The following is a 15,846-nucleotide window of genomic DNA, read 5'->3' as shown; positions in this document are numbered from 1 at the left end:
CACAGCCCGCCCCGGGGCCAGAGGGGAAAGGCCCCATAGCCCATTCCCCACCCCTCCGAGCCCCTACTCACCATCGCACCAGCGAGTCCTCGATGGCTACCGTGAGGGCATGGCCCAGGTGCAAGGACCCCGTGACGTTGGGCGGGGGGATGCAGAGGGAGAAGATTTCTGGTTTCCCATGGGGCTGCCGGCTCTGAGACACAGAGAGGGTGTTTTAAGCACCACAGCGCCCCCTGCTGACCTCCCCGCCCCACTCCCTGCAGCACAGTACCCCCTAGGGGCATTGGGGTCAACACTGTAAGGGGAGTGTGCCCCCTGCTGAGCCCCCCACCCTGCTCCCTGCAACACAGCACCCCCAAATGCAGCTTTGAGCCCTATCACCACCCATGTCAAGGGTAGGACTCTGATTCCATCGGATGTTTTTACCTGATATTCAGGTTTGAAGAATCCTTCCTTCTCCCACCACCCATACCACGCGGCTTCCACGTAGCGGGGGCTGTAAGAGGCCGGCAGGGGCACGGAAGTGTCTAGGGAGAGACCCAGCATACGGTTAGCCACGAACAGAGAGGCCCCTAACAAAGTGTCTATAGGGGCGGGGGCAGTGCCTGGCCTAGGGGCTGGAGAGACACAGCGAGGCTTCGGACGGATGGACCCTGCACAGAACACTCTCACGCCAGCTGTGGAGCAGAGGGATCCATGAGGGGTTATATTTTCCCATCATACCTTTCTTCTGACCGGCGGCCGTTGGGATGTTGTACAGAACCACGTCTTTTGGAGTCCACGCCTTAGCCTGCCCCTGAGGTACCTGGGGAAAAACCAAACACACCCAAGAAGATGCTGGTATGTGAACCAGGCTCCATACTGGGGACAATCACATATTAGACCTGCCATACTACAGAATAATAGATATTTAACCTGTGTCATTTATCACAGAGGAGATTTATAGGGGAGGTCAGTCTGAACTGAAATGCAGCCACCTCTTGGGTGAGGCAGCTGGGTAAAAACCCCCAGCAACACTGCACAGGGATTGATCTTGTAGCACTGAAATGCAGCCGCCTCTGGGGTGGAGCTGCTAGGGGAAAACAGTCCACAGCAACGGTGTACAGGGATTTCTCTCACGGTGCTGAAATGCAGCCACTTCTGGGGTGGGGCAGTTGCATAGATGGCGCACAGCAACTCTGCAAAGCAGGGTCACAGAAAAGGAAAAATAATGTCCTCTCCTGGAGTTAAAAGGGGCTGTTTAGTTTCACTAGAGACAGGGCATTGGGGTCAGCACTGACTGCCAGGGGAGAGCACCCCTTACCTCCTGCCTCCGGGCCACTCCGGCTTCAATGGACTCCAACCTCTCACGCTGCCTCCTCCGCTTCTCTGCCTTGTTCTTGAGCTGGGTCATTTTCCGCCCCAGCCCCTCAGGGTCGGATTTGCTAGCCTGGGAGGAGGTTCTCCGCCCGCAGGGGACGTGCCGGGGCCCAGCCTGGAGCAGCAGCTGGCGGAGGGAGCTCAGAGTCCGACCGGTGCCGGATCGGATCCAGTTTGGTGCCATGTCCAGGCGTGGGTGGTTCTGATTGCCAGCTGGATGGTGGGGGAGTCCCCGTCTCCTGGCAGCTCACACCCCACACCGGTGCTGGCACGGGGGTGACATGGTGCTGGGGAGGGGACCTGCAGGGCAAAGTTAAGGGGGCAGGACTTGAGACACAGGGACCGGTGCCATCTGCCTCCAGTGGCCTGGATCCCCACTCCCCTTCCCGCGCTGGGGAGAGAACCCAGGAGTCCTGGCTCCCAGCCCCGCCCCCTTCTCCTCCCCGCGCTGGGGAGAACCCAGGAGTCCTGGCTCCCGCCCCTCCCCGCGCTGGGGAGAGAACCCAGGAGTCCTGGCTCCCAGCCCCTCCCCGCTTTGGGGAGAACCCAGGAGTCCTGGCTCCCGCCCCCCTGCTCTAACCCACCAGACCCCGGCCCCTCCTGCTCTCACCCCTTGTCCTCACGTTGCAACTTCGAGCCCCGCAACCCTCTACCCGGCAATTGTGACGTCACCCGCGCCCGCCAATCAGCGGAGAAAGGCGGGGCCCAGGCGCTTTGCTCATTTCCTCCCCATCGCCACATGATGGGGGGCGGGGTGAGGTGCATGATGGGAAGCTGGAGGGCTGAGCTGATCTGGCCGGGGGTGGGTGGCTGCGCATGGAGCCGCGGGCGGGGGACTCGAGGGAGCCCGCGGCCTTTTATCTCTGGGGCAGCTGCCCAGGCGTGAGAGAAGGTGGGTTCCCCTGGGCTGGGGGGAGAGAGAGGGGAACCCCGAGGGGGGGGGAGTTGGGGGGCAGGGAGTGAGTCCTTGTGGGGAGGGTGGGGGCAAAGAGGGGACCCCTGGGGGGAGGGGGAGGGCAGAGAGGGGAGAGGAGGGCGGACCCTAGGGATATAGATGGGGGCAGAGAGGACTCCCCTCTAGTAGCAGGGTGGGGCAGTGGGGCGATTTCTAGGGAAGTGAGGGGGCAGAATGGGGAACCCCTGAGGTGGATTGGGGCATTGCTAGGTAATGGGGGGATACCTGGGGGGCTGGGGGTGGATCAGCAGCAGCCTCCTTCCCAGCTGTGGTGTTGGGTTGGGGGGTTTGGATGGCTTGGAAACTGGGGGGGCAGGGGTGAATTGGGGGGTTGGTAAGGTGTTTGTGGGGGGGAAGAGGGGGCACTTTGCTGTAGAAGGAGGGAATTGGGGGGAGGGATCCCTTACGCAGATCTCAAGGCCTTGTACAAAGGAGGTTAGGGGACTAGGCTGGATGACCTCCTGAAGTCCCTTCCGGCCCTAGATTTCTATGACTCTACGACAGGGGTAGGCAACTTATGGCACGCGTGTCAAAGGCGGCATGCGAGCTGATTTTCAGTGGCACTCACACTGCCCAGCTCCTGGCCACCGGTCCGGGGGAGCTCTGTATTTTAATTTATTTTTTAAATGAAGCTTCTTAAACATTTTAAAAACCTTATTTACATTACATACAATAGTTTAGTTCTATATTATAGACTTATAGAAAGAGAGCTTCTAAAAATGTTACAATGTATGACTGGTACACAAAACCTTAAATCGGAGTGAATCAATGAAGACTCGGCACACCACTTCTGTAAGGTTGCCGACCCCTGCTCTACAACAATCCCCATTTTTCTGGTTGGGGGAAACTGAGGCACAAAGTGGTGGCCTGCCCAAGGTCCCGTGACAGAGCCAGGACTAGAACTTAGTTCTCTGGAGTGTCTGTCCACTAGGCCTCGCTGCCTCACCTCCAATGCCATTCACCGCCTAGCTCCCATTTCTCAAATGCGGCCCCCCCCAGGGCTTTTCTTGCGGCCACAGCCTGCTGGGCGGTGACTAGCGGGTGCAAAGTGTTGGGCCTTCCCCCGGGACCACCAGCAGGGGTTGGGCCCTGCCCCTCTCTGGAGCCACAAACGCCAGGGGAGCCGGCAACTGGTGAGTTCCCCACCTGCCCAGGAGTGGTGAGGCTCAGGCTTCGGGCTCCAGCCCTGGACCCTGGCTGCGGGGCAGCAGGTGCCAACCTTTGGCTCACCCCCCTGCTGCCTTTCCAGCCCCCCATCCATCTCCCCTGGCCCCCGCTGTCTCCCTGCCCCCCTCCCCATCCAGGGCTGGGTAAGTCTGCCTTGAGAATTGATATTTGTATGTTTGTTGTTAGCGCTTTTCACAGCCTCCAGGCTAGCTAGCAAGTCTGCTGCTATGGAGAGAGGTATTAACAAACATACAGCACTTTTCATAGGAACAGACTTACTAGCTAGCAAGTCTTTATTAAAAAAAAAAAGGCAACCAAAACAAAACAAAACGAAAGAAACAGCACAAAAAGACAAGAATGTGCAAAACACCTTATTCGTGTTTCTGTTCTGTGTAGGTCCAGTAGAGAATAGATCCAACTGTACGTTATTTTTATTATTGAGTGTGCAAAAAAATTTCCTACATAAATAAATTACCATGATTTGGATGTGTATCTGTGCATATGTATTTGTTTTTCCTAAAGTTAATTAAGTATTTTAGGAAAAATTGTCAGAGTGGCCACCAGCAAGAGTTGGTGGCCGCATTCTGAGGCCACCAAAAATGTGTTGTGAGAACCCCAGCCTAGCCCCACCTAATCTCTTATTCCCCATGGAGATCTCAGCTCTGGCCTGCGGTCAGCACTCGATCCAAGCCTCCATTGCTTGGTACATTTTTCGGACCGGCCCCTTTGTGCTTCCTCCCCCACTGCCCCTTGCGCTGGGGAGGAGCGCCCCATCCACGCCCACAGAGCTCCCCTGTCGTCCGCCTTCATAGCCCTTCTTCACGCTCTCCTCGGGCATGACCCCTGCTGCCTCAGATCCACCGTGTCAGTGCTACGCCCCCAGCTTTTACCCAGTCCTTGGAGGAAGCCTGTCAGTGGGCCAGACCGCCAAGGGGTCCAACTCTTCCTCCGAGACTGAACCTCTGGGCTACAGCCGTCCTGCTTCATCCTCTGAGCTCTGCCCAGCTAGACTCCTGGTAGAGACTTGCACCGTCTCTAGGGACCAGTGCACTCCAGCCCATGTTTGCAGGGATACCCGGCAGCCTTTTCGAACTGGAGCAGGGTTTAGTGATTGCACCAGTCCTAACCTAAGGACTTCTAGTCAATGAAGGTTAAGACATAATCCATCTGGCCAGGCTGCTGTGAACTCCAATCCAGTCCTTCTCCCGGTCCCAGGTGAGAGCAGCCCGGCCTCTCCCGAAAGCCGGCTCCTCATCCCCCTCCCTGTCGTGGCTTCCATCATCATCTTGGGTTTTCCACTGATCTGGGTCAGCCTTTAACGACCCCTTCAGTCCGCCCCAGACAGCCAGACGACACACGTTCCTTGTGTGTCCTGTTCTGCCCCAAGAGCAGACGTAACCCTTTTGCCCCCATTCAGCAGCAGTGCAAAGTATAGAGGGAAACTGAGGCACAGACGTTGACTTAATCAAGACCATGGAATATGCCCACTTTGTCACACCTCTAATCATTTGGCTGCTGGTGCGCTACAGCTGCTGAGCGACGCTGTCTCATTGTTCCCATGTGCTCCCTGCCTGTCTGTTTCTTCTCTTATGCTTAGATTGTCGGCTCCATGGGGCAGAGACCGTCTTTTTCTTCTATGTTTGTGCAGCACCTGGCACTGTAGGGTCTGGTTTATGTTTGGGCTCCTAGGTGCTACCGGACTACAGATAATAAATAATAACAAACCAGTGCCCCTAGATTGTCAGCTCTTTGGAGCCGCTTGTGTGTGTGTACAGCACCTAACGCAATTGGGCTCCGCCCATCTGGCTGCTACCGTAATGCATATAACAACACTCCTTTTAGAAATCAGGCCTAGGAGCTTATCAGCTGAAGCTCCCAACATCAAGTGCCGGTGCTAAATATCCATTCATGCCTGGTTCTGATTAGCCTATAGTCACAAATCACAAAGGCAGTGGAGCCAAGCTAGTGTCACACCCCAGCTAGGGAGCAGAACCCAGACCACAGAGGTGCTGGGGAAGTCGGAAAACCTCTCTGGGGTTCTGCCACTAGAGGGAGACGGAGTACACGGCGGGTAAAGGTGGGTTACCTGGCACAGACCCCTTTGTCATGATCAAGGATCCTAGTTTTCTGTAATAAAAACACCAACGTTCTCCGATTTAAAAAACTCCCCTAAAAATCGGCGTTTTTCTGTGATTACAGTGGAACAGTGAACTCTAGTTTCCCGAGCCACAGTATATCTAGGTATGCGTTGAACACTGCGTTTTATTGATATATTTACAGTTGTAAAACCCTGGAATGATCCACTCACAGTGCAGTTTCCTTCCTGTTGTCGATGGCCCGGCGGGTTCAGCCTCGTTTTTGTTCCTTTTATGTTCAGCGCTTTCTGTGTGTTCTACAATCGTCTGCCTTCGAACGCCATCTGCAGCCTTGCAGTTTCCATCACCGTGAAATTTGTCCTTGCCGAGCTCAGTGGCACGGTCCTTAGGGGGATTTTTAATTTTTCAGCATCTTTTCATAACTTTAATTCCTCACGTCAGGAGGCTGAAGTGACATTTGAGCTTCGTTAAAACCTGAACCCCTGTATGCCCTTGGGTAACCTCTCGACACCGGAAGCAGTTTCTCAGAGTCTGTTCAGTTGTGTCCATTTAAAGCGTATTCAAAAATCAACCAAGGGGGTAGTTGTGCATTTTTCCCTGGCCAATGGGTTTCCGGGATCTCGGCTCATGCCTGATCTGCCTTCCAGGTGATGGACTCCGTGATGAAGCTGCAGAGGGTGCAGCTGAAATGCAAGAACCTGCACGAATTCCTGCGGGGGCTGAGCCCGGGAATCCTGGATCGGCTCTACAACCACCCCGCCACCTGCCTGGCTGTGTTCCGGTGCGTGGGCTCACACACACCCCCTCCCGGCCCCCCGGCGGGATGGCTGGGTCTGAGGAGGCGAAGGGGCAGACTGGGAGGATTGTTCCAGCACTGTCCACTAGGGGGTGGCTTGGCCCTGAGAGAGGAGTTCGGGCTGGATGGGGTCTGTTCTAGCCTGGGGTTCCCATACAGGGGTGGGGATTGGGGAGGTTTCTTAGGTCAGATATCAGTAATCGTTGGCTAATTCTGAGAGATGGAGGAATGGTCGGCCTGGATCTAGCCTGGTATCCTGTCACCCTGCACCAAACCTGTGGGCCCATCTAGCCCGGTATCCCGCCGGCTCCCTTACCACTCCAGACCAGACCTCTGGGCCCATCTAGCCCGGTATCCCGCCTGCTCCCTTACCACTCCAGACCAGACCCCAGGGCCCATCTAGCACGGTATCCCGCCGGCTCCCCTACCACTCCAGACTAGACCTCTGGGCCCATCTAGCACGGTATCCCGCCGGCTCCCCTACCACTCCAGACCAGACCTCTGGGCTCATCTAGCCCAGTATCCCGCCGGCTCCCCTACCACTCCAGACCAGACCCCTGGGCCCATCTAGCCCGGTATGCCACCTCCCTGCCATGCCAGATGAGGTCAGACCCGTGGACGTGTCTAGCCCAGGTGCACCCTAGTCAAGCTGTCCTGTCGAGCGCCCCTGGGGGCCTGTCCTTGTGCTTTGTATTTTGCAGTGAGCTGCCGGGATTGGCCAAGAACTATGTGATGCGGATGCTCTTCCTGGAGCAGCCCCTCCCCCAGGCTGCTGTGGCATTGTGGGTAAAGAAGGAATACGTCAAGTGAGTCCGGGGGCTGGAGGGCCATTGAAGTGGCCTGGGTGGGGTAGATGGAACTTTGAATACTGATCTGGGGTCACCACTCCCCAGTCCCCCTGGCCAGGGGCTGGATCAGGGCTGGCGCCACCTAGAGGGGAAAGGCCCATTCCCCACCTCCCTGAGCCAGCCAGTCCCCCTGCCCTGGAATGGAGTCGACACCCCCTAGAGGGGAAAGGCCTGTGTCCTATTCCTTGCCCCCCAAGCCAGCCAGTTCCCTGCCCTGGGGCTAGAATGGAGCCAGCGCCCCCTAGAGGGGAAAGGCCCCGTATCCCATTCCCCACCTCCCTGAGCCAGCCAGTCCCCTGCCCTGGAACAGGATTGGAGTCGCACCCCCTAAAGGAGAACGGCCCCATATCCCATGGGTCAGCCAGTTCCCCAATCGAGTGACCAGTGCCAGAGGAGGTCATAAACTTCCCATAATGCATCTCACTGTTTGTGGTCACCCCATGCTGCCAGATCCCTTCCTGACCCCCCCCTGCTGGGGTCCCAGCCCCTGCCCTGCAGCCTGGAGGTGGCTGCAGGCTCTCGGCTCACTCGCGCTTTGGTCCCTCCGCAGGGAGCAGGAGGAGAGCTCCGACGTGCTGCTGGGGCTGCGGCTCTGGCACACCCAGCTGCTGCCGGGGGGTCTGCAGGGGCTGGTCCTGAACCCCATCTTCAAGGAGAACCTGCGCATCGCCTTGCTGGGCGGGTGAGAAGCTGGGGATGGGGGCGGGGGGAAGTAGCCTCATGGATGCCAAGGTGCCCTGCGCAGTGGGGCTGGGAGTTCCTAAGGGAGTTAGGTGCCTGCCTTCTATTGACTGACCCCTTGGACTGCCAGTGCTGGATACCTGATTCCCCCTGGAAACCCCAGCCGTGAGCAGCGCAGCACCCCCAAAGGGCAGTCACTAGCCTCGCTGTCTGGAGGGGGAAACTGAAGCACAGAGAGGGGACAGGATCCACTCATTACAATACAAATCATTGTCAGGACTGGGAATAGAACCCAGGAGTCCTGGCTCCCAGCCCCCCTGCTCTAACCCACTGGACCCCACTGCCCTCCCAGATCTGGGGATAGAACCCAAGAGTCCTGATGGATCACTGAGATCAGAATAGTTACTTAATTAGATCTGGTCTCTATGCCAATTAGAGTCATTTAGTGTAGTCCAGTAGGTAGAGTTGGGGGGAAGGGTTGGGGAACCAGGATTCCTGGGCTCTATGCATACCTCAGGTTGGGGGTAGTGGGGTCTAGTGGGTTAGAGCAGGCGGGGCTGGGAGTCAGGACTCCTGGGTTCTATCCTCAGTTGTACCACTGCCTTGCTGTGTAACCTGGGGCGAGTTGCCATGGAAAAGTCACCTGCAGTTGACACCTGTGTCTGCTGAGTGGCGCTGCTGCTGAGTGAAGTCAGCAGAAGGCTTGTGTTCATGCCAGGCTGGGTAACTCCAGCAGCGCGGCGCGGGTTTAAAGAGCCGGTGCCTATTTGATCACAGCTCCATCAGGTGGCCTGTTCTGACCCTGGCGAATCCATTTTGTGTCTCGCCCCCGATTCTAGGGGCAAGGCCTGGTCCGATGACACCAGCCAGCTGGGGCCAGACAAGCACGCGCGGGACGTCCCGTCGCTGGATAAATATGCCGAGGAGAGATGGGAGGTGAGTGCTGGTAAACCCCCTGTGCTGACCCCAAGAGAACCCAGGAGTCCAGGCTCTCAGCCACTACCCTGTTCTAACCACTAAACTCCACCCCCCTCCGAGAGCTGGAGATAGAACCCAGGAGTTCTGACCCCCAGATCCCTGTGCTCTAACCTGCTAGATTCCACCCCCCTCCGAGAGCTGGGGATAGAACCCAGGAGTCCTGGCTTCAAGCCCCCCCTGTACTAACCACTAGACCCCAATTGACTCAAGTGGGTGCCATAAACATTTCCCTAACACCGCCAGTACAAAGTATCCCAAAGCACTTTGCGTACTTCACATCCTTTCACCCACACACTGAGATGCAGCCACCTCTGGGGTGGGGCCGCTGGAGAACAGCCGCATCACAGCACTGCACAGGGATTGCTCACCTTGTGCGGAAATGCAGCCACTTCTGGAGTGGGGCGGCTGGGGAACAACCGCATGGCGACGTGGCAATGGGTTCAGGAGGGATTTTTGCCATTGACTAGTCCAGGGGTGGGCCAACGTTTTGGCCCGAGGGCCACATCTGGGTGGGGAAATTGTATGCAGGGCCGGGGCAGGGGGTTGGGGTGCGGGAGGGAGTGTGGGGTGAGTACGGTGTGCAGGAAGGGGCTCAGGGCAAGGGGTTGGGGCAGAGGAGGGTGCGGGGTATATGAGGGGGTTCAGGGCAGGGGGTTGGGGGTGCAGGAGGGGTGCGAGGTGTGGCAGGGGACTTAGGGCAGGGGGTTGGGGTGCAGGAGGGGTTCGGGCTCTGGCCTGGCGCAGCAGCGGCGTGCGCCAGGGCCAGGGCAGGCTGGGAAGCGGCCGGCACCATGTCCCTACGGCCCCTGGAGGGCATAGGGGGACAGAGAGCTCCGTGCGCTGCTCTTAACTGTGGGTACCTCCCCTGAAGCTCCCATTGGCCGCAGTTCCCCATTCCCGGCCAATGGGAGCTTCAGGGGAGGGAGGTGGTGCGGCCACTTCTGGGAGCAGCGCGAGGTCAGCAGTGCCATGGGGGTGGCGATCCCACAGGCCGGATCCAAAGCCCTGAGGGGCCGGATCCAGCCCGCGGGCTGTAGTTTGCCCACCCCTGGCCTAGTGGAACAGGGTTGAGAGGCCCTCTGGTGGCAGAAAAGGGCAGCACCTGCAAATGGGGTGCGTGTCTGGAGCGTTTCTGGTTGCTGACCCGTCCATGTGTCCATCTCCTGCTGGCCCAGGTGATCCTGCATTTCATGGTGGGCTCCCCCAGCGCCGCGGTCAGCCAGGATCTCGCCCAGCTCCTCAGCCAAGCCGGGCTGATGAAGAGGTGAGTGGGGACATGGGGTCTTTCCCCTCTCGGGGGTGCCGGCTCTGATCCAGCCGCAGGGCTGGGGACTGACTGGCTTGGCAGGGAGAATGGGACGCGGGGCCTTTCCCCTGCAACCAGCCCCCTTCTCCGGCCACTTAAGGAAGGAGGCCGAGAGCTGGACAGGCCAGGGACCCCCCAGCTCCCCTCTGCCCCCTAGTGGCTGCTGTAGTGACCCAGCCTGCAGTTGCGGGGGGTGCTGAGTCCTGATCCCTGTCTCTCCCGCCCCCCTTCAGCAGCGAACCCGGAGAGCCCCCCTGCATCACCTCCGCCGGCTTCCAGTTCCTGCTGCTGGACACGTCCTCCCAGCTCTGGTACTTCATGCTGCAGTACCTGCAGTCCGCTGAGGTGAGATCTCCTGCCTGCCCCAGTGCCTGCCCCCTTTGTGTCTCCCCCCAGGCCCTAGAGCCCCCCACTGCCTCCCCCGGGAGTAATCCCCTTCTCCCCCCACTATCCCCCTCCCCCCCCAAACTACCTCCCCACTACCCAGCAGCTCTGCCTCTTGCATCCGTGCCCCCCCCCAGGCTGTTTTAACCCCTCGTTGTCTCCCCTGCAGACCCGGGGCATGGACCTAGTGGAGATCCTGTCCTTCCTCTTCCAGCTCAGCTTCTCCACCCTTGGCAAGGTAGGTGGGGAACCTCCTGCTCTAACCACTACACCCCACTCCCCTCCCAGAGCCGGGGATAGATCCCAGGAGTCCTGGCTCCCAGGCCCCTGCTCTTGAGCAAATTGATTTAACTGGGGTTTGGATCAGCTGAACAAGGCAGAAGGAAAACACAGTAGGTTCTATCATGAACCTCTACATGGGAGACCTGCTGGCTGTTCGTTCCCTTTTACAATCATAGCGTCGGAGAGCCTCACAGGGAAAGGGTATCGCGCCCATTGCGCAGCTGGGGAAACTGAGGCACAGAGCAATGAAGCAGCTTGCTCCAGGTCACGCAGGGAGTCAGGGAATTGAGACCAGATCTCCTGAGCTCCAGCGCAGTGCCCGAACCACTAGACCCTCCTTCCTTTTGCTCCTGCAACACATGGTAGAAAACATCTACAGGGACATTGCTGCTGCTGAGAGGAGAGGAGGGGAGTTAAGGGGAGCTGCGTGAAATTGACCCTGCTGGTCAATTTCAGGCTGTGGGGGGAGAATCCGGATGGGTGTTGGGCTGTGAAATCGTCCCCCCAAGGGGGCAGGGCTGGGAGCCCCCTGGCTGGGACATGTAGGATCAGACAGGGCAGAGCTGTGGGGAGCGATTCTCAGGGGATTGATAATATGGGAGCCTCACTGGGGCTTCCTTAAGTCTGGAAACAAAGGGTCTTTGCTTTCGCCCCCTCCCAGGATTACTCGGTGGAGGGAATGAGCGACTCGCTGCTCAATTTTCTTCAACACCTTCGGGAATTTGGTCTGGTCTTCCAGAGGAAGGTATGTGGAGAAGGACTGAGGGGCACCGGCAGAGCTGGGGTGGGGGGACCCCAGGGCTGGGTTAGCAGGGGGCTGTGGGTTGGAATTGGGGGGCACTGGCAGAGGTAGGGTTGGGGGAGGTGGGGGCTGGGCTAGTGGAGGGCTGTGGGTCATGATTGGGGGGCACCAGCAGAGCTGTGGGAGGAGCCCAGGGCTGGGCTAGCAGGGGGTTGAGGGTTGGGATTGAGTGGCACTAACAGAGGTGTGTGGAGTTGGCGGGAGGGGGGGGTTGGGCTAGTAGGGGCTCCGGGTCAGGGTTCAGGAGCACCAGCAGAGCTGTGGGGAGCTGGGGGGGAATCTGGAGGCTGTGGGTCGGGGTTGAGGGGCACTAGGGGAAGCTGGGGGTTGGGCTAGCAGGGGCCGTGGGTCGGGGTTGAGGGGCACCAGCAGAGCTGTGGGGAGTTGGGGGGGGGATCTGGGGGCTGTGGGTCGGTGTTGAGGGGCGCTGGGGACTGTGGGTCAGAGTAGAGGGGCACCAGCAGAGCTGTGGGGAGGTGCGGGGAGGTTGGGGCTGGGGTAGCAGGGGGCTGCGGGTAGGGGTTGAGGGGCACCAGCAGAGCTGTGAGGAATTGGGAGAGATCTGGGGGCTGTGGGTCGGGGTTGAAGGGCACTGGGGGGAGCTGCGGGTCAGGGTTGAGAGTCTCTGCAGACACCCTGCGTTCCCCCCCTTGCAGAGGAAGTCGCGGCGCTATTACCCCACCCGCCTGGCCATTAACTTGTCCTCAGGAATCTCCGGCACCACCACGGACACCCACAACCAGGGCTTCGTTGTCGTAGAGACCAATTACAGGGTCTATGCGTACACAGGTCAGAGGTCAAGGGCCGGGGGTCACCCACCTGGCTAGTCTCCGACCCCCTATCCCCTCCTCACTGCAGCTTCCTTCAGAGCCCAAGGTCAGCACAGGGGAGTGTGGGAGTAAATGAGAACAGCAGCTGCTGCTTCACAGGCCAGAATCATGGGGGGAGGGGGGAAAGTCAGGACTCCTGGGTTCTATCCCCAGTTCTGGGAGGGGAGTGGGGTCTTATGGTTAGAGAAGGGGTGGCTGGAAGCCAGGACTCCTGGGTTCTATCTCCAGCTCTGAGGGGAGTGGGGTCTAATGAGTCAGAGCAGACAGGGGCTGGGAGTTAGGACTCCTGGGTTCCGTTCCCAGATCTCTGTGACCTTGAGGGGCACATGCCCTTTCCCGTGCCTCAGTTCCCCCCCCAACACAGGGTCAGTGATCCTGACCCCAGTGTGTAAATGCAGGGAGATCTATGGGTGGGATCCCCCATATGCTGCGAAGGGTGATGACTCCCTGGGGAGCACTGATTCCATGGGATGGTGCTGGCCATGCCTCCAAGGGGCGGGGCTTCCCTAGATAAGACCACAACCTGATTGATTGTCTCCTATCCGCTGCTGTGCCCCGCCCCGCCCCAGACTCGGAGCTGCAGATCGCGCTCATCGCACTGTTCTCCGAGATGCAGTATCGCTTCCCCAACCTGGTGGTGGCCCACGTGACCCGCGAGAGCGTCCAGCAGGCCATCGCCAACGGCATCACGGCCGAGCAGGTGAGAGCCGGGGGCAGGGGCCATGGGATCACAGAGACCCGGTGAGGGCTCCGACCTGGGACGGGATCGCCCCGAACCCAAGCAACGGGGCTCCCAGCTTGCCCCTTGGGGGCAGAAACGGATCAAACATTTCCTGCTTTGGATAGCCCAGCCCCTTTCTCTGCACCCCCACTGGGAGGCAGGACTCCTGGGTTCTATTCCCAGCTCTGGGAGGGGAGTGGGGTCTAGTGGGTTAGAGGAGGGGGCGCTGGGAGCCAGGACTCCTGGGTTTTGTCCCCAGCTCTGGAAAGGGAGTGGTGTTTAGTAGTTAGAGAAGGGTGAGGGGTGTCTCTGAGGCATCATATGGACCCACGCTCACCCCTCCGACGAGACAGTCTGGTTACGGGGAAGGATCATCCAAGGCGGGGTTGTACCCCAGCCCTGGGGGGAGGGACAGGCTGTGGGTGGCTGCTAGGGGGTGCCGGCCGGTTACAATGTCCCCTCTGCCTGCAGATCATCCACTTCCTACGGACCAGGGCACACCCTGTGATGCTGAGACAGGTGAGGAGCTGGGGGGCTGGGAGTCAGGACTCCTGGGTTCTATCCCCAGCTCGGGGAACGGAGTGGAGTCTAATGGGTTAGAGCAGGGTGGGGTGGGAGGTGGGAGCCAGGACTCCTGGGTCCCCACTGGTGACAATATTTCCCTAACTCCTAGGGGCTGGAGTGAACTAGTCAGGGCAGAGATGAAAGGGGCTGAGCTAGAAGACAGAGGTCATAGACGGAGCAGGGCAGGTGAAGGACGGGGGTTAGAGACAGGGGAGGGTCCAGAGACATAGTGGGCAGAGGGGAGGGGCAGATACCATAGAGATCAGGGCCCTATGGGTGCCTAGATGGTCTCTATCCTTGGGAGCTGGGGATTGGTCGTGGGACCAGTAGCTGCTGAGTGACTCCTCGCCTGCTCCCCCCGCAGACCCCCGTGCTGCCCCCGACCATCACGGATCAGATCCGGCTCTGGGAGCTGGAGCGCGACCGGCTGCGCTTCTCCGAGGGTGAGTGTCGTGGGGGAAGGGCTGGACACTGGGGGGGCCAGCAGCAGGGGAAGGGATGGTGCCCTGATGGAGTCTGATGGGTTTTTTCCTCCCTCTCTGCCCCATTCCCCCTTTCATCTCCCTCCTCCATCCCACTTATCCATCATTCATCTTCCCCGCCTCATTCTCCCTCCATCCTTCCCTCCCTCCTTTTTCCCCTCCTACTTATCCATCTGTCTGTCCTCATCCTCCTCTCGGCCTCCTCTTCCTCCTCCATTCATCTCTCCTCCTCTCCATCCTCATCTCCCACTCCACCCCTTTCCCCCCTTTATCCATCCATCATTCCTCTTTTCTGCCCTATTCCCTCTCTCGTCTCCCCCTCTTCTTCCACGTCTCCCACTATTCCTTCCTTCCATCATCCCTTCCCCCTTGGCCCCATTCCCTCTCCTTCCATCTCTCCATGTCTCCGACCTTTCCTTCCATCCATCCATCCTGCCTCCTCCACCCTGTTCCCTCTCCTTCCATCTCTCCATGTCTCCCACTTTTCCTTCCATCCCTTCCTCTTTTTCCCCCCATACAGGCGTGCTTTACAACCAGTTCCTGTCCCAGGTGGACTTTGAGCTGCTGCGGAACCACGCCCGGGACCTGGGCGTGCTGGTCTTCGAGAACCCCGCCAAGCGCCTCATGGTGGTGACACCCGCCGGCCACTCCGACGTCAAGCGCTTCTGGAAGAGGCAAAAGCAGAGCTCCTGAGGGGACCCCGTGCCCGGCCCTGAGGACTGGGCTGCCGCTCCCCGACATCTGGTGCAGGGGGGGATCCTGCTGCACTGAGTGTCCAGTGGTTAACTCAGGAAGCTCAGTGCATCTCCAGCAGAGAAGGGGTTAAATTGCAGTGCCTCCCCCTCACCCCTGCACGCCCTTTCCCCCAAACTGGATCTCTCCTTTGGCAGATCTCTTTCCAGCAGCAAAGGGGTTCCATGATGACATGCCCCCCATCCCCCCTGTGGGGGCTAACTGGTCCCATCCCTCTGCATCAGTTTTTGAGGGGCTACTTTGCTGATCACCCCAGAACCCCTGGCTGGGGGTGGAGTTGGATGCACCTTCCAAGATGTGTGGGTCTTCTGCACCTTGACGTCTGTGGGGGGATCCAGGGCTGGGTTATGCTCCTCATGCCCCCCCACCCCTTGATGCTTTCCAGCAGCCAGAGGAGATTTCTCTGGGGCCTTTCTCCCCTAGGGGGCACCAGCTCCAATCCTGCCCTAGGCCAGGGGACAGAGACAAAGCGACTGACCCTGCTTTTGCCGATGGGTGTAAATGAATACCCCCACTGGCGTTAGTGAGGCTGATTCCCCTCTCAGCTGGTGTAAATCTGGAGTAACTAAATTGAAGTCACACCTGATTTGCTCCAGTGGCAACTCTATGCACGGAACTGGAGTGACCGGATTCACACTGGCCAACCGGATCAGAATCCAGCCCTGACTCTACTGCCATCGATGGGCGGCCCTGGATTGACACTGCGCTCAGCATCCTGCCCTGGCTCCAGGGGTCTCTGGATTTACACGAGGGGAACAGGAGAATCCAGCCCAACACCTGTAAATAGTTTTTTGTAACTGTTGAGAGAGAACTGAATAAAGCTCCCATTTGAAAGTTTTGTA

At 58.9% G+C, this 15,846-nt stretch overlaps 2 protein-coding genes across 6 annotated transcripts in view; one reads left to right on the top strand and one right to left on the bottom strand.

Moving 5' to 3' along the window:
• The window catches only part of VARS2 (valyl-tRNA synthetase 2, mitochondrial), a 15,122-nt gene extending 13,023 nt beyond the window's left edge, over positions 1-2,099 (bottom strand). Inside the window, exons 1-5 of one of the 4 annotated variants that reach the window (XR_006173879.2) lie at positions 1,970-2,093; positions 1,304-1,659; positions 724-805; positions 427-527; positions 72-193 (exon numbers count right to left, since the gene is read on the bottom strand). Coding sequence is in view for 3 of the 4 variants with exons in the window: in XM_008176875.4 (XP_008175097.3) it covers positions 72-193; positions 427-527; positions 724-805; positions 1,304-1,543 (545 nt within the window). In the remaining variant the exon portion in view is untranslated. The other 3 variants (XM_008176875.4, XM_024113302.3, XM_042847896.2) reach the window with 3 other exon arrangements.
• GTF2H4 (general transcription factor IIH subunit 4) lies at positions 2,093-15,846 on the top strand. Of its 2 annotated transcripts, none has more exons than XM_024113303.3 (14): positions 2,093-2,251; positions 6,225-6,358; positions 7,075-7,179; positions 7,772-7,903; positions 8,742-8,838; positions 10,056-10,144; positions 10,423-10,531; positions 10,740-10,808; positions 11,514-11,597; positions 12,311-12,443; positions 13,054-13,184; positions 13,677-13,724; positions 14,134-14,212; positions 14,772-15,846. In XM_024113303.3, the coding sequence occupies exons 2-14, from the start codon at positions 6,228-6,230 to the stop codon at positions 14,942-14,944; spliced, it is 1,380 nt and encodes a 459-aa protein (XP_023969071.2). In that variant the 5' UTR covers positions 2,093-2,251; positions 6,225-6,227; the 3' UTR covers positions 14,945-15,846. The 2 variants fall into 2 exon arrangements, with proteins under 2 accessions (XP_023969071.2, XP_005313140.3); XM_005313083.4 differs by having other exon boundaries at positions 10,420-10,531.

Source organism: Chrysemys picta, chromosome 12, assembly GCF_011386835.1.
Source record: "Chrysemys picta bellii isolate R12L10 chromosome 12, ASM1138683v2, whole genome shotgun sequence".
Classification (NCBI taxonomy): Eukaryota; Metazoa; Chordata; order Testudines; family Emydidae; genus Chrysemys; species Chrysemys picta.
Note: the sequence above shows the minus strand (reverse complement) of the source record. Positions and strands in the feature narration are given on the sequence as shown.

Coding starts and splice junctions, on each gene's coding strand:
- GTF2H4 (XM_005313083.4), top strand. CDS start 6,228: ATGGACTCCGTGATGAAGCTGCAGAGGGTGCAGCTGAAATGCAAGAAC. Junction 6,359..7,074: donor ACCTGCCTGGCTGTGTTCCG/GTGCGTGGGCTC, acceptor TGTATTTTGCAG/TGAGCTGCCGGGATTGGCCA. Junction 14,213..14,771: donor CCGGCTGCGCTTCTCCGAGG/GTGAGTGTCGTG, acceptor CCCCCCATACAG/GCGTGCTTTACAACCAGTTC.